The sequence below is a fragment of the Dermacentor andersoni genome, chromosome 8 (assembly GCF_023375885.2).
Source record: "Dermacentor andersoni chromosome 8, qqDerAnde1_hic_scaffold, whole genome shotgun sequence".
Classification (NCBI taxonomy): Eukaryota; Metazoa; Arthropoda; class Arachnida; order Ixodida; family Ixodidae; genus Dermacentor; species Dermacentor andersoni.
The window spans coordinates 27,130,972-27,155,480 of NC_092821.1; the positions used below are offsets into that span (position 1 = coordinate 27,130,972).

The 24,509-nt window shown below is 47.9% G+C and overlaps 1 protein-coding gene across 5 annotated transcripts in view; it reads right to left on the minus strand.

The window, feature by feature from the left end:
- LOC126526230 (uncharacterized) overlaps window positions 1-24,509 on the minus strand; it is a 233,582-nt gene that overhangs the window by 24,225 nt on the left and 184,848 nt on the right. For 3 of the 5 annotated variants that reach the window (XM_055068109.2, XM_055068108.2, XM_055068107.2), the window contains 3 exons: window positions 22,823-22,948; window positions 16,122-16,304; window positions 14,200-14,316 (listed from right to left, as the gene is read on the minus strand). In XM_055068109.2, the coding sequence (XP_054924084.1) occupies window positions 14,200-14,316; window positions 16,122-16,304; window positions 22,823-22,948 (426 nt within the window). The remainder of the gene's footprint in view (window positions 1-14,199; window positions 14,317-16,121; window positions 16,305-22,822; window positions 22,949-24,509) is intronic. The other 2 variants (XM_055068110.2, XM_050174148.3) reach the window with 2 other exon arrangements.

The window sequence follows — 24,509 nt, forward strand, 5'->3', positions numbered from 1 at the left end:
ATTACCGTTCAAAACTCCAGCTGTAATAAATCGCTTTACGATTTAAATTTGGCACTCCTTCAAGTCTATGTGCCATCTGCTGAAAGGGCGCCTGAACATTTGCTTCATTCGTGTGACATAACCGCCCATCTCCGACAAAAACACTGCTTTAACGCACGACCAATGTTCCGACTAAGTGCCATAAATGCATATGTTCTTAAAAAAGACTACCCTCTTGCAGCAGACAGTTGACACTTCTTGATTTTCGGCTAGTGTATAGGAATAAAATTGTTTAAACTGTGGCCAATTAGTTACGCCTGTGCATGTGCCTGTGCGTGAAGTTCTACAGAAGGGTGAAGGTGCGATGTCCATTCCTGAGCATGTCCATGCTACAAGGCACGACAGTATATATATATATATATATATATATATATATATATATATATATATATATTGTCACGAGAGGAAAAGCCAGTCAGTTAGTTCTAAGCGAAGAGCCATTTACAGTTCGTGTTTGCAGCAGCTACCACGCACACTTCTTCCTCGACCTCTAGCGTAACTAGTGCGTGCCATTACCCCTCCCTCCAAAAAAAAAGAAATAAATAAATAAAGTTGGGGAGATGTTAAATGCCACAAGGAAAAAATAAAATAAATGAGAAAGACAACGGACGAGACGACAGGGGCCGCATCAAAAAGTTTGTGGATGAGAGTCAGCGCGAATGGTAAGGCTTCATACTGGTAACATGAACAATGTCAGAGGAACGTGGTCTACGGGAGTGGTGCGAAGTGTCGGCTGGAATAACTTCGTAGTTGACAGGACTTAGACGACGCAAAACTATGTAGGGTCCAAAGTATCGGCGCAATAATTTTTCTGACCGGCCTCGTTGACGTATAGGGGTCCAAACCCATACAAGATCTCCCGGGTTGTATGTGACGTCTCGATGGCATATGTTGTATCGACGAGCATCTTGACTTTGTCGGGATAGAATTCGTTGCCGCGCAAGGTGCCGCGCCGCTTCGGCACGCTGAACAAAGGCGTCTGTATCTGGTGCGGTAGGTTGAGACGAAGTTGGTAGGAGCATCACGTCGAGCATAGTGGTGACGTCGCGTCCGTAGACCAGACGAAAAGGAGGAAACCCGGTGGTTTCTTGTAGGGCAGTGTTGTACGCGAATGTCACATACGGGAGCAGTTCGTCCCATTTTTTATGATCCGTGGCAACATACATGGAAAGCATATCCGCAATCGTTTTGTTGAGACGCTCTGTTAAACCGTTAGTCTGCGGGTGATACGCAGTTGCCGTACGGTGCGTTGTTCCGCTCAGCTGCAGAATATCTCGGACCAACTGGGCAGTGAAGGCCGAACCACGGTCTGTGATGACGACAGCGGGAGCACCATGTCGAAGGACGATATTTTTGATAAAGAAGTTAGCAACATCTGAAGCAGTAGCTCGCTGAACGGCTTGTGTTTCGCAGTATCGAGTGAGGTAATCGGTGACGACGACGATCCAGCGGTTATCAGCCGAAGACTTGGGAAATGGGCCGAGTAAATCCATCCCGACTTGTTCAAAAGGGGAGCAAGGAGGTCGTACAGGCTGAAGCAGACCGGCTGGTTTTAGTGGTGGAACTTTGCGGCGCTGGCAATCTCGACAACTTCTGACGTACTGCTTCACGGTTTTTGTGAGTTTTCGCCAATAGTACTTCGGCTTGATCCTCGCGAGAGTACGCGTGAAACCAAGATGCCCGGACGTTGGTTCGTCATGGCATGCACGTAGAACGTCGTCGCGGAGAGTAGCGGGAACAACAAGTAGGAAAACGGCTACCGTAGGGTGAAAATTCCGCTTGTATAGGATGTCGCCACGTAGGCAGAAAGAGGACAAGTGACGCGCGAACAGCCGTGGGGGTTGTGGGCGGCTTCCTTCAATGTATTCAATCAAGGGCTGGAGCTCGGAATCTTGGCGTTGCTGTTGAGCAAGGTTTAAAGACGGGAGAGTACAAAGAAAACCAGAATCGTCGTCAGTATCTAGTGGTGCGGGTTCGACGGGGGCGCGGGAGAGACAGTCGGCGTCAGTGTGTTTCTGGCCAGACTTATAGACGATGGTCACATCAAATTCCTGCAACCGAAGGCTCCATCTTGCGAGACGGCCTGAAGGATCTTTGAGATTCGTCAGCCAGCAGAGAGAGTGGTGGTCGCTGACGACACGGAAGGGGCGTCCGTACAGGTATGGGCGGAACTTCTGGATAGCCCATATGACTGCCAGACATTCTTTTTCAGTTGGTGAGTAGTTTTTTTTCAGCAGCGGACAAGGTTCGGCTGGCATAAGCAATGACGCGCTCAACACCAGCTTGAAACTGTACGAGTGTCGCTCCGATACCAACGTTACTAGCATCAGTATGCACTTCTGTGTCAGCCACGGTGTCCAAGTGACCAAGTATCGGTGGTGTCTGTAGACGTCGCTGAAGGTCGTGGAAGGCGTCGGATTGTGCTGGGCCCCAAACAAATGTGACGTCATTCTTGATGAGTCGTTGCAAAGGTTCGGCAATTTCACAAAAATTGGGTACAAAACGGCGGTAATACGCGCAAAGCCCTAAAAATCGGCGGACATCGTGTTTTGTCTTCGGTATCGGGAACAGAGCAACAGCCAGGGCTTTGTCAGGGTCAGGGCGCACACCGGTGCTGCTGACAATATGACCTAGAAATTTGAGCTCCTCGTAGCCAAAGTGACATTTTTCGGGCTTCAGGGAGAGGCCGGCGGTGCGGATAGCTTGAAGAACCGCCTCAAGCCGCTGGATGTGTTGTTCAAACGTGGTGGAAAAAACAACTACATCGTCTAAGTAGACTAAACACGAGTTCCACTTGAGGTCAGATAAAACTGCGTCCATCATGCGTTGAAATGTGGCCGGAGCTGAACACAATCCAAAAGGGAGGACCTTAAATTGATAGAGACCGTCGGGTGTTATAAACGCCGTTTTTTCCTGGTCCCGTTCGTCAACTTCAATTTGCCAGTACCCACTACGTAGATCCATTGAAGAAGAGTAACGGGCATGTCGCAGGCGATCAAGGAGTCGTCAATTCGAGGGAGGGGGTAAACGTCTTTTTTCGTGACCTTGTTCAGTTTGCGATAATCGACACAGAATCTTAGTGAACCGTCTTTCTTTTCAACTAATACAACAGGGGAAGCCCAAGGACTTGTCGATGGTTGAATGACATCATCGTCGAGCATTTGTTTCCCTTGATGACGAATAGCATCCTGTTCTCTTTGCGACACGCGATAAGCGTGTTGGCGAACAGATTGGACGGTCGGTTCAGTGATGATTCTGTGTTTGATTAAAGGAGTCTGTTTGACCTCCGACGTGGTGGCGAAACAGTCGCTAAATGACGATAGCAGAGTAAGGAGCCTCTCCTTCTCGTTTTGGTCGATCTGTGGGTTGACGTTGATGTGACTGGTCAAGTCCACATCGCTGGGTTCGGGAATCGAGATTGTCGTTACCGAAGCACAGGCGTTGGACTCGGCCACCGTTTCAAAGTAGGCTATGGTGGTATGCCTCGCAAAGTGTTTGTATTCGCCACTGAAGTTCGTAACTAGAATCGTGGTTTGCCTATGTTGGAGCTCTACGAGACCTCGTGCGACGCCGACTTCGCGATCCAGCAATATGGTGAGGTTACCTTCGGCGATGCCTATTCCTAGTTGTTCTTGGGGGGCATTCAACGAGGACGAAGATGCTACTTCGAGGCGGTAACGTCACGCAGTCATCGACCACGCGTAAAACCGCGCGGTGATGTTCATCCGCCACATTCGAATCCGAAGAAACATTGTTACAAAAAAGTCACGAACAAGTCACGAAGGTTATTGATCGCCCCATATTCCTGGAGAAAATCCATGCCCAGTATAACTAGCCGAGAACACTTGGGCAGCACAAGGAAAGACGCTACGAAAGTCGAAGTAGAAATTGCAAGTCTGGCGGTGCATCGTCCAATAGGTGACACGAGGTGTCCTCCGGCCGTAATCAGATGTGGGCCGTCCCACGCTGTCAGCACCTTGCGTAGCCGAGTCGCCAGTGAGGCACTCATAACCGAGTAGTCAGCTCCCGTATCTACAAGTGCAGTTACTGGATAACCGTCGATTGAAGCAGTAATAGCAGCAGAAGTTTTTTTTGCAGTTGCGAATGAAGGCGTCAGTGGTACGTCGCGAGGGGATGGCGTCGGCGGAGGATATTTGACGGTTCGCTATGACAGCGGCCTCACCCCCGGAGGTCGCCGTTTTCAGTTTCCCCGGCGCCGGCGTCCACTGTTGACTTCAGCGGAATCAAAGGCGGGTCGAGCACGGTTCGGTGATGCGTACCGACGAGGTGAAGGCGACCGTGACTGTCTTCGCTGTTGGGCAGGAGGAAGCCGGTTACTTTCTAAGTATTTCTCGATTTCATGCGGGCGTTCGCCATAGCGCGGGCAACGGGCGTCCGGATGGTATCCCCGCAGACCAATCCGTCGGTACTGGCAATCGCGATACATGTGACCAGCCTCCCCGCAGTGATAGCACAACGGCCTGTTGTCGGGGGCGCGCCATACTGTAGATTTGCGCGGACCAGGATGAAAGGGTGCTTGCGGATCCGTGCGGTGGATCGGACTTGGGGAGCGTCGAGAAATCCCAGCAGGCGGCTGCGAAAAAACGGCCCGTCGACGGCGCGCAAGCCCGAAGAGCATCCGCGTACGAGAACGGGGGAGGTTCGGGTCGTGTTGGTGGCGAGGGATGAACCACTTTGCCGATTTCTTCTCGAATGACATCCGTAAGAACCGCGGCACTGGGAGGCGTCGGAGCCGATGCATAGGACTTCTGCAGTTCTTCTCGAAAATTTGTCGTATTAGCTCGGTAAGTGACTCCCTGTCATCATTTGCAGGTACGAGAGAGCATGCAGCAGTCATGGTGGTCTGGCGTTCATACTGCGAGAGCCGCTGCCGAAGCATACGTTCCATGACTGTTGCCTCACGAACGAACTGAGAGACCGTCGTAGGAGGATTACGCACGAGGCCCGCGAAAAGCTGTTCCTTTACGCCTCGCATTAACAGACGCACCTTCTTGTCTTCTGGCATTAGTGGGTCGGCCCGACGGAACAATCGCGTCATGTCTTCGACGAACATGGCGACGGTTTCGTTTGGCATTTCGAACCTCGAAGACAGTGCCTGTTCGGCTCTTTCTTTCCTTTCGGGAGTGCAGAAGGCTTCGCATAGCAGTCGGTAAAACTCCTGCCAGCTGGTAAATGAGGCTTCGTGGTTCTCGAACCATACTCTCGCCGCGTCTAAAAGGGAAAAGTAGACGTTCTTCAACTTACGGCGATCGTCCCAGTCGTTAAAGGCGGCGACCCGGTCGAAATGGTCCAACCAGTCTTCAACGTCCTCAAAGGCGTCGCCATGGAACGGGTTAGGCGTGCGAGGCGCGTTGAGAATGCATGGTACGGGAGCATTTGGGATCACCTCGGTTTGGCTTGCGGTAGTTGTTGACATCTTCCTCACGGAGCTTGCCAGGGGACTGTATTGCGGTGGAAGACCTTGGAGGTGACGGCTGCTTCGATAGATTTCTGCCGTCCCCGAGGTACTGGCGTCGGTAGCTTCTGGTTCAGGACCCGTAGGCATACGATGGATGCGTACCCCGCACCTCCACCAGTTTGTCACGAGAGGAAAAGTCAGTCAGTCAGTTCTAAGCGAACAGCCGTTTACAGTTCGTGTTTGCAGCAGCTACCACGCACACTTCTTCCTCGACCTCTAGTGTAACTAGTGCGTGCCAATATATATATATATATATATATATATTAACGTCACACAAGGACATGCGCATGTTTGTGGTTATGTTTTCCATAGCATACAATAAAATAAAAAGCAATAGCTTAACAAACAAGCAACCCATTCCTACGTTTTAGGAAGAAGAACAGAAAAATATAATATTTCGAGAGCTTTCCTGCAAGAAACAAAACTGAAACCCAATCATGAGTTTCGTGCTTCGGCCATCTGGTGTAAGACTGTCGAACTCAGTCCTACGTGGCGTTAAAAAAAATGACCACCACATCGAACCCACTGCCACCATGACGCGGAACCATAGGTGCGAGGGATGAAACGACTGAGCCGTGGCTTCTAATGCTGCCGCTAGCTGTACGCTCGAGTTTTTTGTAGACACCACGTGAACTTGCATGACTGTGTGTCAAAAAATTCCTTCTGGGAACAGTGTTACGCCATGTGTGGAGAGTCGAAATAGGCATCGATCGAAAGCTGAGTCTCCGGAATACATACGCTGCAGCGACTTTTAGGATAGACGCCGTAGTTCTGTCACTGCTAGCGTTTTTGTCTCGAAAAATCAAGCAGAAATTGTCGTCATTTCCATGGGCTTCCATTGCAGTATCTTTAACCGCTCTGGGAACAGAATTCTTGGTTGCCATAGCGTGGTCGCTGCATTTGGCTCGTGTGGATTATCTTCCAGAACATGTCTGTCACCTGCCTTTTTCAATAATCGACCTGCAGCTTTTGTTATTCGCGAGAAACGCGCTTTTTCCATTGAAAACGCGCTAGCTTCGTGCCGGGGTCACTTGGGGCGCTAGTTGGTGCGTGTCCAGAAAAGCTGAACAGGCGGCATCACCAGGGTTGCCAGATTGGGCTATTAGTAGCCAAATTGGGATACTTTTTGCCCGAGCTGGCGTCAAAAGTTTCCCTTTGGCTATGTGGCTATTTTTGGGCTACATCTTTTTCCCTGTAAAAAGAGCAAAAGTGGTTAAGCACAAAGGAAAAACACGCTGGAATCAAAATGCAGAAGAAAGCAGGTTAAAAAAAATTTTGCGCGTCTGCTACAAGGTCGAAATTTGCAAATTATACGTTAGAGAACGCATATGCATGTCAAAAGGTCAAGGGTGGCGGCCTTTTGAAAATTTTAATATAAGTAAGCTGGCCTCAGGAATGCGCGCACTACCGCCACCCGGGCATGCCAGCAAACTGTCGCCGCCTTCCCACGTGATCTTTCGGCGTCCTACGTTTTAAGCAAGCGATGCTTTTAGCTTCCGTAGACGGTGCGCCGCGGGTGACCTCGGCGCCGAACGGAGGGCGAACACCCAGCTGAACCTAACCGAAAGTTGCCGAATTTTCTGCTTGCCACATGGCGCCTACGTGACAATTCGCTCTGACTTTTCCTCCTCAAAGTGCCCCTGCTCCAAGGCATATCTCTTCCGTTGCCCCACAGCCACCACAGCCATCCGTTCCCTACACAGCTCTAAGCGCCCCTTCTGTCTTTGCTATCACTACCCGTATCAAATGCCTCCATCGAACGATTGTTCAGCCAGGTCTCGCTCATTAAAATCGACCTTCGAAATAGAATGTTGGACGAAACATTGGTAGCGCTCCTCCACGTGTAGTTTGTCCTCGCCAGAAATGGCGGCTGCTGCAAGGATTTTAAACCGAGCAAAAGTAGTTACGCACGCAAGTGAGCTAGGATCAGCGCAAAGCTCCTCCCTGATGTGACGCGGCTGTTGCGTGCGGCATTTAGTCTGACAACGGGGCGGCGGCTTTTCTTCTATGGCAATTCTTCACCAGCAGTCCTAACGCGTAGGGTTGTTGTGAAAGGGAGCGAAGCTCTCTGGCGCGACGCGTGTGTGTGGGGGCTTCTATACATGGAGTTTTAGAGGCTGCAGGCCAGTGAACACTGACACGTTTTTACTGCGGATTTATTGCTTTTTAAGCTTACTCGTTACGAACTCTGTCGGTTTAAACGCCAGTTCTACTGTATTTAACGAATGAATGAATGAATGAATGAATGAATGAATGAATGAATGAATGAATGAATGTGTGGTGTTTAGTTGCACAACGTCCAGGTATAAGCAAAGAGTGCCCCGCCAGTGTTAGTGAGTTTGCAGTTGAGTTATGAATTCTATGAAGTTGATGTGACGTGGTGGTTAGGGGGTCTTAACTATAGTCGCTATAAAGAGCCTAAAATCTATCTGTAGTAAGATTATGGCGATGACAAATGACGGGTACTTTGAGCATTAAGATTCATTGCGAAAGAATGATACAATATACAAAATAAGTCATATGACAAAATTTACTGTAGCACTACTGTCTCACCACAGCCTTTGTAACACAAGGGCCTAGAGGCATGTGCTACACAAAACACCAATCACAGCATCCTCTGAAGAGAGGAAGTGCTACGAATGTATGGGGCTAATAACATGTTATAAAACATCTTTCAGGAAGCCTAGGACTGTGTTGGTGTCAAAGAGTGGTTCTGGGCCGAGGAACATTACAGGATGAAGGGGGATGTACTATTCGTATGCCAGGGAAAAATGTTTCTTTCTCTCAGATTCTACTTCCCAAAACTCCAGGAGGACGTGGAGGACGGTCAGCCTCTCCCCGCATCTACCACAGGTGGGGGTTCATTTCAAGTTAGTAAAAAATTATGGGGGCCAAATGTGTGTCCTATGCTGAGACGACAGAATAGGACATCTGTTCGGCGTGATTTTGTTGCAGAGGGCCAGAAAGCTAATTCTGGCTTTATTACGTGCAGCTTATTATTTCTTTCCACGTCCCAGAAGCGCTGCAGGTGCTTTCGCAGTTTACTTCTTAAGAAAGCCTCAGATCTTCGACAGGGACTGCAGCGGTAGGAGTAACAGCATGCGATGGAATTGAGGTGGCCATCTGGTTTGCCAGAACTTTACCCTCGATGCCACTATGGCCAGGCACCTAGCATATAATAACGTGCTGGCTAGATATATACTGGATTTGTGTGCTGACAGAATGACATTAAGGCCTTCACGCCACTTAGGAAGTTTGTATAAATAACTGATTTCTTTAGTTTTGATTTTCTTATATGCTTCACAGCCGACAATAGTGATTAGGCCTCATCCGTGAAGATACTTGTTCCCGGATGCGGTACATCGGATTCCGAGAAGGATAGACCAGCAGCGGCATAGGACACCCCATCATGAGACTTCGATGCGTCTGTGTAGAACTCCGTGCAGGAGTGCTTGTACTGGAGTTCCAGGAAATGAATTCGGATTTCAATTTCTGGAGCGTGCTTTGTAACTTGTAGAAAAGATATATCACATTGTATCAGCTGTCATTCCCAAGGCGGTGGTAGCTTAGCTGGACGCATTAAGCGATGTTTGAGGAGTGGGACATCCGTTTACACGCTATGCTCCTTCACACGCAGTGAAAAGGGCTGTCTTACAGAGGGACGATTACGAAAGAGTATAGCACATGTCATATCGTTAACGGTATTAGAATACGGATTTTAATGATTACAGTGAACTGTCAGAAAATATATTTGGCTGACGTAAGCTATCTGCAAATATAGTGACACGTCATTTGATTCTCCATGTAAACATATAAACGTACAGTCCTACGCACGTACATCCAGCTATGATGACCAGCAAGCCGAAAGTGTCTATGAAGACGTGAAATCGGCGATGGGCTTGAAGATAGATGGATTAAAGATAGCCTTGGGAGCTATACAAAGGGGGAAGGCTGCTGGAGAGGATCAGGTAACAGTAGATGTTGAAGGATGGTGGGCAGGTTGTGCTAGAAAAACTGGCCACCCTGTATACGCAATGCCTCATGACCTCGAGCATAGCGGAAGCTTGGAAGAACGCCAACATAACCTTAATCCATAAGAAAGGGGACGCCAAAGATTTAAAAGGCTTGAAACTGTCCGTTGCCTACAAGGTATTTACTAAAGTAATCGCAAGTAGAATCAGGAACACCTTAGACTTCTGTCAACCAAAGGACCAGGCAGGATTTTGTAAAGGCTACTCAACAATAGACCATACTCACATTATCAATCAGATGATAGAGAAATGAGCGGAATATAGGCAATTCTTGTATATAGCTTTCATTGATTACGAGACAGCGCTTTATTCAGTCGAAACCTCAGCAGTCAAAGAAAGGCATTATGGAGTCAGGGTGTAGACGAGCCGTATGTATATCTATAGTGGCTCCGCAGCCACCGTAGTCCACCACAAAGAAAGCAAGGAAATACCAATAAAGAAGGGCGTGAGGCAGCGAGATACAATCTTTCCTATTCTATTCGCAGCGTGTTTACAAGAGTTATTCAGAGACCTGAATGGGGAAGAATTGAGGATTACAGTTAATGGACAATACCTTAGTAATTTGTCATTCACTGATGATATTGCGTTGCTGAACTAAGTGGACAAATTACAACGCATGCTCACTGACCTGGACAGGCAAAGCAGAAGGGTGGGTCTAAAAATTAATCTGCAGTAAACTAGTGTTTATCAGTTCCGGAAGAGAACAGCAGTTTACGATAGGTAGCGAGACACTGGAAGTGATAAGAGTGATCAACTTAGGGCAGATAGTGACCACGGATCAGGATCATAAGACTGAAATAGTAAGGAGAATAAGAATGGGCTGGCGTGCGTTTGGCAGGCATTCTCGGACCACGAACAGCAGGTTGCCATTATCCCTCACGAGAAAAGTGTATAACAGCTGTGTCTTACCTGTACTCACCTACGGGGCAGAAACCTGGAGGTTTACGAAAACTGTTCTACTTTAATTGAGGAGGACGCAACGAGCTATGGAAAGAAGAATGATGGGTGTAACGTCACGTGATAAGAAGAAGAAGATTGGGTGAGGAACAAACGCGAGTTAGTGAGTGAGTTAGTGAAGGGCCGGGGTAGTTGGAGAAGTATGGGAGAGGTATTTGCCTTGCAATGGGAGTAGCCAGCCTGCCGTTGATGATGAATAACTTTCAATTGGACTTGTTCTTAAAGCAACATGGCCAGTTGGATCAATAGATGGTGGACGGGATCTAGCATTTTGAGCGCGCTCGGGGCGGCAGAATGATAGATCACGGTATCATAGTCCAACTGTGATCGAATCAGGCTTTTGTAAAGATTCATTAAACCCTTCCTGTCGCTGCCCCACGTTGTGTGGGGTAAACGTTTCAGCAAGTTCATTGTTTTCAAGCATTTCATCTTGAGATACCTTATGTGTGGAATAAATGTCAGGTTAGAGTCAAGTATGATGCCTAAGAACGTGTGCTCTTTGTTCAGAGGTATTTGCTGCCCATACATTTCGATATTGAGATCTGCAATGAGCCCTTTGTTTCTTGTGAAAAACACACGAGAACTTTGTTCAAGCCCGATTGTACTTCTCTCACACACTGCAAGGCTGAGAGATTTGAAACCTATTTGTGTGTTGTCTACGTAAACAGAATAAAAGATGGCTGGCGGTAATGAAGCACGAAGCGTGCTCATCTTCACATTAAAGAGCGTGCAGCTCAGCGCACCTCCTTCGGGTACACCAGTTTCTTGTACAAAAGGTCGCGACAATACATAGCCGATTTTCACGCGGAAGGTACGTTTGAACAAATAGCTTCCTAGTGCGATTAACATATTTGCATGAATTCCCATTCACGACAAGTCTCGGAAGATTCTGTATCACCACGCTGTGTCATACGCCTTATCCATATCGAGGAATATCGATACCAAGGACTGTTTATGTACAAATGCATCACGAATATTTCCGTCAATACACACATCAGTCTTGGACCGCCCTTCTCTAAAGCCACACTGATAGGGTTCAAGCATATTGCTCAGTTCAAGGAAATGTATTGGTCTACCATTAACTTTTTTTTCAAATAGCTTACACAAACAACTCGTAAGAGCTACTGCGCGATAACATGCCACCAAGGAACGGTCTATACCCAGCTTCAAGACGGGAATAACTTCATACTATGAGGATGGGCGGTGTCTGGCAGCCCAGATAGAGTTAAAAATGTCAGAAGTGGGATCTGTGTGTCTTTGCGTAAGTTTGTTATGTCACACACGATTCTATCAGCTCCCGTTGAAGAGGCTCTATATCGGGTCAAGTCAGCTCGGCAACATTGAATGGAGAGTTGTATGGTTCATCAGGATGGCCTTTACGATCGAACTCCAGCTAATTGTTTATATTTGAGGAATGATTTTGTGTAATCTGCAGCTTGATATATGTTCGAGGTGTTCACCCAGAGTGTTGGCCTGGTCTTCCAAGGAAGTCCTTTGGTCGTGCAGTAGGGGCAATGGGATTATTTATTGCTCCTTTCGCTTTCTTATGCCATTTCATGCTTTAGACTCTTGGGTGTAGGAAGCGATGCCCGAGAGAAACCTTTCCCAGCTAGCCCTCCTTGCCTGTGTCCGTGTGTGCTTTCCTTACGATTTTGCTAGTTTAAATTCTATGAGGTTTTCTGCAGTCGGGGAGTGACGCAGCAAACCCTACGCTTTATTTTGTTTCTTTCGTGCCCATCTGCACTGTTAATTCCACCAGGGGATCCGCCTTTTACATGAAAGTCCTTGTGTTTGTGGAATGAATTTTTCTACTGCATCAAGTATAAAACAAGTAAATTACGCTACTGCTTCATCTATGTTAAAATCGGTGATCACATGTGATGAGTAAGTGGATTCATTAAAATGGTTCCATTCGGAAGAGGATAGCTTCCACCGGGGTCGCTGGCTGCTGACGCAAATGGGGCTGTTTGCCCGGCCGCAACCTTTGGGGGCAGGGCAACGTTCGAGCAGGCTCCGGCACCGGCCCGGCCACCAAAAGTTGCAGCCGGGCCGGTGCCGGAGTCTGCTGCGACGTTGCCCTATTGCGCGCCACATCAGCATACCCTGAGGTATGGAAAAAGAAAACACGTTCCCGCGCTTCTTGAAGTGATATGTACTCCTTGATTTTCATTGTGGTTATGTCTTTTTCTTTTTTCTGTGTGGGGCAAGTTCGAGAGTATGCTGCGTGTCCACCGTCACAGTTAGTACAGCAAAGTGTACCACTACAGTTGTCGAATTCGTGTTTGTACGCGCCATATATGGCACAGGTCAGTCGGCATTGGCAGCTTTGCGTAGCATGGCCATATCTCTGACACTTGAAACATCTTCGGGGATTTGGGATGTAAGGTTTGACTCGAATTTCGGTCTATCCTGTTTCTAGGGTTTCCGGTAGCACGCTTGACGCAAATGTGAGATTGAGATGTTTAGTTGGAATATCCTGGTTGCCCACTTGATCTTTATTCGTTGCACACGAATCACGTTGTGTTCTTTCCAGCCTTCCAGGAGCTCTTCCTCACTCAGGCTCAAGAGATCTTCGTGTGATTGCCACATTACAGAATAGTTTGCCATGCTTTTGAGTGTTGTGGACCTCAGGAAGAAGGTCGCCCCTGCTCATTTTTGTCACTTTGTAGGCAGTACCTAGTGTGTCGGTGAGACATTTAGCTACGATGAAGGGTGAAATAGTTCTGACTCTCTTTTCGGGATCTAGACTGTATTACATGGAAGCGGGGCAAAGCTTCTTTGCGCTGCCTGAATAGCTGGAAAGTTTCTTCGGTGCGCCCTCTTTTCGAAAGACGACGAGTAGAAAGAGGGGGGGGGGGGGGGAACAACGTCTTATCCATACAGAATTCATTTATTTTCGGTAGCTACGCCAGCCACCTACCACCGAGCGCAACAGGGGGATGCCACGAGTCCGGGAGGAAACGCAGACGCCAGTTGTATGTAGCTACTATAACCTAATAGAAGATACCCAAGGTTCGGTACGTACACAAGGTTAACCCTTACCGCCTCGAAATTCAGAAGTGAGAAGAAGTGATAACAAGACAGGAAAGAAGAGACAGCAAGAGTGAAAGCAAAATATTGAATAGGGGGACAGGAAAAGGCGGCTGCCCATTTCCCCCAGGTAGGCCTGTCTGTAAGTGCCGTCTATGTGAAGCAGAGGTCGAAGAGCTGTGTTGCCTCCACCGGGGGGCCTTAAAGGTACAAGCACCTGGCATCGACTCAACCGCTAGAATACCCCTTTCTTCAGACCCGGCTACGCCATGCGCGGCTACACGCGGGAGGGCCCAACCCTCATGTGCTCTGGTACGTGGTGTCGCTATACACCAAACGCCTACTGACGCAGACGCCCCTACGGCAAGTTCTAGTGTATAGCGCATTCTCATGGCTGAGTACGAATGAAGTAAATACTCTTCCGTAGAATGAAAGCGCAGTCCCAAGATTGCTCGCTCGCTACTTGCACGCGCAGGCAAGCGTCTCACCGAGGCAACGCAGCTCTCGATTGTCTGCTAAGGTTACCAGAATAAAAAAAGCGTTTTATCACCACCGAGACACATAGAAACGCAGCGCAGCAACGCCTGCAAGCGCGCGTGATTGTGCTTGCGTCGGTTTATGTATACGTACCAACACGCGCACGCGTTTGGTCAAAGAACTCACGTCGCTTGCGCCGCGTTCTTGAGGATCCAGAGCACCCTTTCCCGCAGGCCGCGAGGTACTCGGATGGCAGCGGCAGCTGAACTGGTCCAGGCATTGTGGAGCACTTCATCGTAAACTCTGAAGAACGAAACATTGGTCATCAGCCTATGAAAGCAGCCTTATAGGGCTCTGCAGAGACACAAGTAATACGGGTCAAGTATTGCATGAACTGGATAATAATTTATTATATTTATCGTTTCAACCATAAATTTAATTGCCGTGATGTTATCTGCGCATCCCAAAATATCACTTCCAGCACAGACTGACAGTGCAAGAGAGGTAACGATGATTGGTGACGCCGTGTCTTACACCCGCTCGGCCTTGGTCAAGGCTGGGACCTTTAGAGCATACTCAGAATAGAAACGCCCAACAATCCGTCAGTATTCCTTGGCTCATAATGCGACGACGCCGTCATCATTAAAGCCCTCAGAGAAAGCTGTGGCAGGCAAACGGCCCATAAAACATGTCACCTTCATGTAGCTAAAGAAAAAGTGGCCACGGTGAGGGTCCTATTCTCTGTCCCACCGCCACTGCAACCTCAACGTAGCCTAGCCCGCAATCCACTGCGTCTACGTTGCATCGCGCCACCACAGCAACAGGTGACAGTGATGAATATCTTCGAGGCTGTGCATGTTGTTGGGCTGTGCATGGTGGGCCGTTCCCTAGATGGTGCAGGATAGGATTGGCACCAGATGTCGACGCTATGGAGTATTCATTTCCCTTAGTTTAATCGCTCGCGTTTACATCATCATTCGAGGCTGCAAAGCGTGGCCGGAGGCGTCAGTTCAATGCCGATGAAGTACGAGGCCAGCGCAACGCAGAGAAGTGTGCGAAGCGAGCTGCTGCAGTGAGACAGCGTTCACCACCCAGGCCCACGACAACGCGAAAGGCAGAGCGAGCACGGCGGGCTGTAGTGGCTGCAGCGAGGCAATGTGCATCCCCTAGGTCACAGATTCAACGCAGTGCGCGAGAAACACGGTTTGCTTTTACGACAAATCCGCAAGTAAAACTCCACTGAGAGACCAAAAGATGGCTGGTTTGTCGTCTTGCGTTCTTGCGACATCATAAGCACCAACATTACACTCGGAAACAAAACACAGCAGCACTAAACAGTGCAACATAATGTCGCAAAACTAAACACAGCGACATAGCTCTGCTAGACAATCAGCCACACGCAATGTTCTCATATATACACATAAAAATTGCTTAGGTGCACCCACTCCATTTTTTTTTCATCACAATTATTTTCAAGCTACATATAGCCGTACCTTTCGTGAAAGTTTTTATCCTTTTAGACAGGCGCCTCGGTGACGCTTTTAGCTCAGGATCACTTTTAGCTCAGGAGTCTTAGACCAGGCCACGAATACTGTTTAGTTTTCGATTGCGCCATATAGCCAGCAGTGCTACTAACTTCATACGCACAAGCGCCAAAAAAACTAGGACTCAAGAGAGGACAACGTGGCAGGTGCTCTGTCCCACTTTCGTCTCTTGTGTGCTGTGTATTGTTTTTTTTGGAGCTTTCAACATACGTATAATGAATAAATAACAACTTGCCCAGCGAGCAGTTCTCTTAAGTCATGAGCGCAGGTTAATGATAAAGCGTACCTGTGTTGAGTGTTTTATTTATGTTGTTATCAATCGTACAGGATGCATTATCCATAGGAATAGCGAATGATGGTTACTGCAACATCAATAATCCCTTTTCTCTTATTTAGAACATAGCATCTGGTACAGCAGCACACGATTGCTTTCTTCTCGTTCTTTGCATATTTCTGTTTTGCTTTCATGTGATTTTATTTTATGACATTTGTCTGTGTGAGTTAAAAGAAGTTTTATTGCACGAAAAACAAAAGTTATTGCAACAGGTGAAAGAGCACACTTACTCGTTGATTTTCGCGTCGAGCTGCTGGGCAACTGCACTTGGCACGCAACCACAGAAGGTCAGGCGCAACGACAATCGAGCCTCCATGCCCATCGACTTTAGCTTTATTGTGGCTGCGAAGTCATCTGTTGTTTTAACCTGGGAGCCGACATAGCAAGCCAGAGCCTCGGGGGACATGGGCTCGCTGCAGTACGCATGCGCGGAAAGGTGAATGAGCTTGGACAGCCAATGAAAGCACAGGGTGCAAGGCATAGAGTCTGGGTGGAGGTCCCAGAACAGCATCATATCAATTATCACGGGTAAATTTTATTTCATAAGATTGATTTCAATTATTATTGCGGTAGCAATTATACAGACACTCCAGGCGCATTTTTGTCGTCGGCGTTAGCGTCGATATACCGTCTAAAGCACAAGGGCGATAACACCATCGCTACACAACGCATACTACACGTGCAAGTGAGAGTTTGCGAGGCGAGCCCACGATCGCGCCTGAATCTCGCGCACGCAAGGGAGGAAAGCGGGAAGAAAGCGCGCAGTGTTCCAGTCACGCGCTGGGTTCCGGGGGAGGGGGGAGGGGGACGGCGTTGTTCTCCCACGCCAACTCCGTATTCCGTGGCCGCGCGTGCGCCATATCTTGAAAGCGTCCTGCGTTGAGGGCAGAGTCTAGACGCTTCGACGGATCGCGCCTTTTTTGCGTGGTGCGCTTGCTTTGAAGCGATAGACAGCACGAACGTCACCTCACTCGTTGCTTCTGCCGCGGTTCCTCAGGCCAGCGAGTTTCCGCGCTCATCAAGTGGGATGTGTTCGTGTTTATCTCTATGCGCCGACACCGTGCTCGTTAATTTTCTTAGTAAGCGAATGTTTCCAAGTTCACACGGCCGATGAAACTGTTATCCTTACTTCGTATAGCTGTCGTATAATTTGCTATCACAATAGATGATTCACTTTTCGGTCGGAACTGGGACTTTTTAAATAAAAATGATTACGGCTTTTTATTTCAAGCCGACACACTGGTAAGGATAGTTAGTCTGATGACATTGATTTCAAAGTATTTAAATTGAGACATATTGGTGCATGAGAGGGTAATTCTAGTGTCATTTCAGAAGCCACTGATCTATATTCGCTTCCAAACAGAGCAATAAACAGGCTCGCCACTTGAGGGAGCTGTTTTGAGTCGCACAGGCGCAATCTCGTGTCAGCAAATCCACCGCCACGTGGGTATAGCTTCTAACTCGATGGCACACTGACGTGAAGGAACGTAGGAGCACATGCACGCGTCCCAACGAGCATTGCCCTAAATCGTGATACAGATGTGGGCGTGCTATAGAGTTGGAAATGGTGTGCCGAGTTTGTGATCTCCGTACCATACAGTCTGCTATGTTTGAGTTAAACAAACTGCTCCGTCACTTTGTCCAGGCTCTCTTTCCTAATAGATCCCTCAAATGCGCCATTCGTGGTTCTCGTCTTCTACCAGCCGTATAGGTCGCGAAAAGCTATGGCGCCATATGCAGATTAAGACAATAATAAAGAAGAGGGGCGGGGTATGCTGCATGTCTTGAGAATGTTGCTCGATGCCAATTTATTTTGTCGCATTTCATGGCTTCGGTGCTGATTTGTCACAAACAACGCGAATTGCCTAAATTGAGTATGTAGCACTAAGCGCTTAACCGGACAATATGCGGGCTGCTTGGTGAGCAATCCTCAAAGGACAACTCCGGCGATTTCTTGATGTGAATTGATTTTAATATTTTGAATATACGTTCTGTTTTGCACACTGAATATCTGTGCCAAACAATACGGCTGCAAGTCATTAGTATTAGCGAAACATAATTTTAAAGATTGGTTGCGTTCCCGACTGAATTTTTTACTCACCACCGTGTGTTTGTGACGTCAGATAGCATGCCGCCACCGCCGCTGACATCGGCGCTGAAATCGGCGCTGTGTAATGCGGAAAATCTGCAAAACCTCCCTGTGTCGTCCGGAGACATCAGCAGCTTCGCTTGTTTGGCGTTAGCGCCACGTGCACTTCGCGTGTAGCACGCGTTGTGCTTGTTTACATTATGGTAATGTAGGACCTGACGTAATCAACTCATCCTGACGTCACACAAACTAGCTAACTGTTTCCGTTTCGGTATCTTGTTTATTGGTTATTTAAAATTATTCATGAATTTCTAAGCAAACTTAACCACCCTACCTGTGAAAGGACTTTCAAGGTATTTGAAAATGACAATATTCTAATGTGGTTAAAAAAGCGCCAGAGCTGCCAGTTAAGGACCCTGAAGGAGCACATAAACGACAAACTCGGCAAAAGCGCCATTTATACTCCACGCAGCATACAATAGGGCAAAAATTCAAACACTAATAGTATACCTTACGTCTGCCTGTCCGCAGCTAAGGCAAAGAACTATCCTGACGAATGGCAGTGAACTCTTTCCGGAAACCAAATCGTAACATTGAAAACCTGCAAGCATTTTCGTTAAGAAATACACAACTTGCGCTATATCAATCAATCAGTCAATCAATCAATCAGTTATTCCATCAATGAGTTCATTATTCATAACAAAATAAAATATAGGGCATCGTATGTATACAATTGGGACCCTAGAACTCAAAGGGAGCTGTATAAAAGGTACCTATGATAGTATTATTTACATCTGTGTAACAAGATCATGTATATACAGTTAAAAAAATGATATACAATACATAAAATGAAACTAAACTTTTGTGAATTTAGTTATTGTACAGGAGGAAGTAATGGCGCAGTGATCGGGGAAAATACTGAATGGATGATGTTGAAGTTACGTCTTTACGAAGGGTGTTACAAAAACTGGCTGCAGTATTTGTAAAGGAAGATGTTCCAGAATTTCCGCGTGTGCTTGAAACTTTTAGCGTTAGTAATGAGGATCGTGTTGGATATTGTGTTACGGGTTGATTAAATTCTGCTGAAGACTATGATATTTCTTTTTTTAATTTGTGCGCAAGAGCTGCAACGCAAAAAGGAACGTGAAAATGCAATGCAATGCAATGCAATCGAGGATAAGCGAATGATATACACTACGTACGTTGGCCAAAACTGATTATTCACAGAACTGTACTTTGAGCTGTGTTACTGACCGTAATGTAGAATACGCACGTCCATACACCAAAATAGAATATGACACATACTATTCGACAAAACTATGGTGAAGGATTAGAAGGGTTTGTAGTGGAAATAGATGCCCGAGCTTATAAAATATTGATGTATTTTTTGTAATTATTCCTAATTGCCTCATGTACTGTACATGACTGTGCCACGTCAGATGATGACTCCATTAACCGGCAACTTGGGGTCCTCACTAAGCGGTGCGTTTTTAGAAGAAAAATGATGTAAAATTGATTTTAGTACGATGTGGAATCAATTCGTCGGCGAAGGTGTTGCAGTAGCGCACCAGATCAAGAGTAGCAGCGCAGCAAGCTCTTATAGAACAGAACAGCGCGTGACGTGCTTGCGCCACGAGCACGCGCCGCCCAACTTTATTTTCGTCATCTTTCACAGTGCCGACCGAGAACGCCACCTTTAGCGTCCACGCGTAGCGGCGTTGGTGGGCGCTACAAGGCACCCACCCAGACGGAACTGTGAATTGTACTCGTCGAAGAAGCGGCCATGCAGCTCCGAGGATACGCCGGTGACATCCGCGAGGAGCTCCGTGAGGGGTGCCTCGAGGCATGCCTGTTTGAGGCGGTCTAATAAGGCGACCTCTTCTCGACCATTCAAGAGCATGGTGGAAGTATTTTGCAAGAGAACTGCTTGTTGGTCTAGTTGGAGGACTTCGGCTTCATGTGGAGGACACAGTACAGATCATCATAGAAGGGTATAAGAGGTGCCCTTACAGGGCCTCGTATGAGAAAAACGTGGGTTGAAGACGACCAGTCCTGATGCAGCTGCTCAACGTAGTACTGTAAATATTGACGATACATCGGCGGCTGGAGCGAGGGTTCGGAAGGTGTGAACAAGTTTCTAGGAAGGCGCAGGGGTAGACGAGTTAGGCCGGAGAACAGCCAAGGTCGCGACGAAGGACAGCGCGTAGGCCCAGAAGCGCCAGAGCAAGGTGGACGACCTAGTGCTACCGATTCAGGCGCACAGTGAGAGCAGCCTTGAGCTGGCGGTGGACCGTTCAACCACACCGCTGGCACAGGGGCGAAATGCAGTTGTACGGCAGTGATAAGCGCCAAGCAGGCCCGGCTGAGCGAAATGTAAAGAGTTCAGTTAAATTGCCGGCCACGATCAATGGTCTTGATGCTGGGGCGGTCGAAGCGGGAAACCTATGTTGAAATCAAGGCGTTGGCGACCGATGTTTCTGCAGGGATGTCCGGAATTGGCATGGCTTCGGGCCAGTGGGTGAAGTGGTCAATCACTGTTAGATTGTACCATCCATCATGAGAGGAGGAAAGCGGTCCAACTAAATCAAGATGATCGGGGACAAAGCGACAGCCAGGTGGCAAGAAAGACTGCGCGGCAGGCAGACTGGCAGGCAGCTTTGGCTGTCTGGCACGCGAGGCACGTGCGTACCCACTGGGGCGCATCGATGTTAATGCTTGGCCACATGTTGCGCTGTGTAAGGAGGCACTGCGTGGCTCAGATGCTAGAATGGCAAATCTCGTAAATGGATTAGATCACCGCACGACGGAAGGCTGCCGGAATGAAAGGGCGAGTTGAAGTCGCTGACATTTCACACCTGAGTGAAACACAAGACCATTTCACACAAGACCTGAGTGAGCTAGCCACAATGGGGTCAGGAAGGAGTTGTAGACGGAGGGAACGTAGATGGTCACGCGTGGCTTGCAGCTGGGGTCTGCCATCTGCGCCCGAGATAGTCTTTCCCATTCCATAGTTGATGTAGAAGTGCAGCGGGATGTGATGCGGAAGATTGCATCAGCTGCACCATTTTCGGAGCCTTTGATGTGCCGGAATATACATAGTGAACTCCGATATATAGGTCAGGTCAAGCTCACGTGCGACGTGCTTGGAACAGTTTGGGCGGAAGAGATACATCAGGGGCTTATAATTCGTTATAACATAAAATGACGGTCAAGTAGATAGCGAGCAGCTCGAGACCAAAAGCCCTTTAGTGAATCTCGGCAGGTGGGAGCTTCCGAGAGAAAAACCACAGCAGACTTCACTCGGAGTCGATTTGCTGCTGGATAACTGCGCCATGGCCACACTGGAAGCACTAGCCACTATTTGTCGGAAGGATGAGAAGCACCGAATCGGTGACGGCTTATTTAGCAGCCCTGAAGGCAGCTTGTGCTTCGGGAGACCAGGAAATAGCGGATGAGGAGCCTTTGGTCGTGCGAAGGTCAGTCAATGGGCGCAGAAGCTCAGCGCCATGCGGAATACTGCGTCGGGAGTAATTCAATAGGCCCAGAGTCCGACGCAGCTGACGTAGCATAGTGGGTGCCGTGAAATCCTGCATGGCATGGACGTGGGAGGGCAACGGGTGAATTCCCATCGCCAAGATACTATGCACCAGGAACTCGAGCTCCGTAAACCCAAAGACGCATTTCTCGCGGTTCTCAACCAGGCTAATTTGTTGAAGGCGCTGAAAAAGTTCCAGGAGGTGACGCTCATAATCTTTTCGATTGGAACTCGCGGCGACGATGTCGTCGATGTAGGCGAATACATCCGAGAATCCTCGCAGCGTAGTCCAAAGGGAATGCGCATTTACTCAAACAGGCTGAAGTGTGTAGTAGTAGCCGTCTTCGGGATGTCCAAGGCTCAACAGGGATTTGATGATAGGCCTCCGCAAGGTCCACTTTAAGAAAGATTTTGCACCCTTCCAAGGGGCCTGTGAAATCGTGAATGCGCGGAAGAGGATATTATCGTAGAACAAACAAGAGAGACAGTTGAGAGTGTGATAAGCTTTGTATAAGTTTTCTCATTCTCAGCCCTTATGAACACATTTGTGTCATTTGCGTATAGAACACATTATTATATTATGCACGATAGCAGACCATTTAAAATACAATCAACAAGAAAGCACCTAATATTCACAAATTTGGGACACCTGTATTAATGAGTTAACCATATGTAGCCAACAAACATGATTGTGACTAACAGGTTTTTGTTCGTTTGTGATCTTTCCCCCTGGACACCTATTTTGCGAGTAGAATTAATGGCCAACATCATGTTGTACTGTCCTCTGGTGCTGCGACCAGTTCTATTAAGAGCGTCTTTTGCACGGAGGCTCTGAAGTTATCGCAAGAAAGTGTGCTGCGCTGGGGTCGCATTACATTTCATCGCAAGCCCAGAATGTCAGAGCCAATTGTTAAACATTTCAAGCCAGAGCTGCATGGCATTTCGCCGCCCGATCTTTAGTGTTCTTTCGTGGTACCGCTTCATCAATTACGTGATACCAACCAAGTCTCGCGATGCTGCGGAGTAATAACTGAAGGTGGAGTTCGCGTTTACCGATACGCACCAGAAACCTCCTACGCTTTGTCTAGTTAAAGGACAGCGAGATGGGAGGCAATAATTCTTGTGCAGTAAACATACATAAAGCCACAGCAATGGTCAAGCTGTTATGCTTGCACCCTCAGAGGTGCTCTTGAAAACCATTCGTTGTCTAAGCTTGTAATTCATAAGTTACGGGTGCAAGCACAAATACAAATTATGCAAACGGAACTTTGTAGTACTGAACTAGAGCGGTATACTTTGCTACTCACGGCTTAAATTTTTTGGAAGTATAGAAGGTGGGGTCCTCGCCGAAGTTAGCGACGATTACGCGCCCACAGTCTTCCATCGAAATCTCGCACGCCATGTCCAAGAGGAGGGTGGTCGTCGTCTTGTCGCTGCAGGCAACGAAAAACGAGTGAAAATTCACCTTTGGCTAACGACAACCTGCATGGTGTTGAGCAAATCGGGCTGTACTGCGCCTATTCTTACACTAAGACAGACACGAACACAGTAAAACGACCTATGCAGAAACTGTCGACAATGATTGCCGATGTAAGCGAATCGTCGAATACTACAAGAAAGCGCTTCTGCCTAATAAAGCAGAGCCGTTAACCACCGCATCATTAAAGGTGATATAGGCGACTGCACCTGCTTCCTAAATGGTATGCAACGGATGGCCTACGCGTCCATTTCTTGGTACGGGTGGTGACAGTTCCACTGCCACCAACAACCGACCACGCAACCGGGCGAGATGAAATAGAAGGCTATTCACTTCGGATATTTGCAATTTTGCAAGGAGGGGTTGCATTGGTACCGAAATCAGTGTTCAGTGCTGCGCCGCAGGTCTCTGAGAAAGTGAGCATTGTGGTGAGAGCTGCCAGCGGCGTTGCAGGTGCCGCTCCTCGATGGCGCACGAGATCAGAAAGGAGAGCCTGTCAGCGCCCAAATTGAGATAAATCCAGCTTCACATTTACTATCTCTTCCCTGGAGACCAACGTATGTACGACGTTCTAGAACAATGTATTAGAACGGGAACGCTTCTTTGCATGTGCACAATGCCAAATGCGGAAACAGAACACCGCCTTGCCTCCAGCAGATTCAAATGAGCGTTGGGTGACGGTGCATCGAGTTGGCTTCGTGATTCTCCCTTATTCTATAGTATTGTCACGTCGCAGTCATGGTGAAGATTGCAGTAGCAAAACCGTTAAAACAGTGAATCACCAAACTAACTTCAGTGGACGATCGCGTGCCCAGAAAAAACAGTACAGCGATAGCGACGATCTCAGTCGGCGATACTCGAATTCTGTCTCAAGGCTAAACGCGTCTGCTTTTATACATGACTCATCGAACGTTCCAGCGTAATTGCTTGAGCCCGCATACTTTCCAAAAACCGTGATAACAACGTGTTAGTAGTGAAATGCAGTCCCCATGAAAAGGATAAACACGCGTCAGTATATTCTCAGCTGTGCTTTACCCCTCTTCTCTTATTCTAATCCCATCCTCCTTCCTTCACAGTTGAGCGCTATTCTGGAATCAGCAGACTGCGATATATATCTCTTCCATTTTATTATGTACCCATTTATTTATTTAAAAAAACTTTAAATTATACCTATTACTACTTCTCCAACCAAACACACAGAGCCCGTATTTTGAGACCGTACCATTACTCCTTCCTTTTGTGGGCAGTCCATGCGCATCAGCACAATGACAGCACGTCAGCGGCGCCGCAAACAGAGACGGCGCGAACACCCTTCACACGTCCGTGTCGTTAATATCACAATAGAGCTCTTCAAGCCTACGCAAATCTGCACCATTCATAGATCAAACAAGGAAATGCAATACGTAAATCCACGCAGGGCTACTTTGAATTGCAGTCCAGGCAGAAGCCCACATGGGGCACATATGCTCCGATATTGGCACATTCCCACGTGCAGTGAGAATTGATGTAAGCGACAT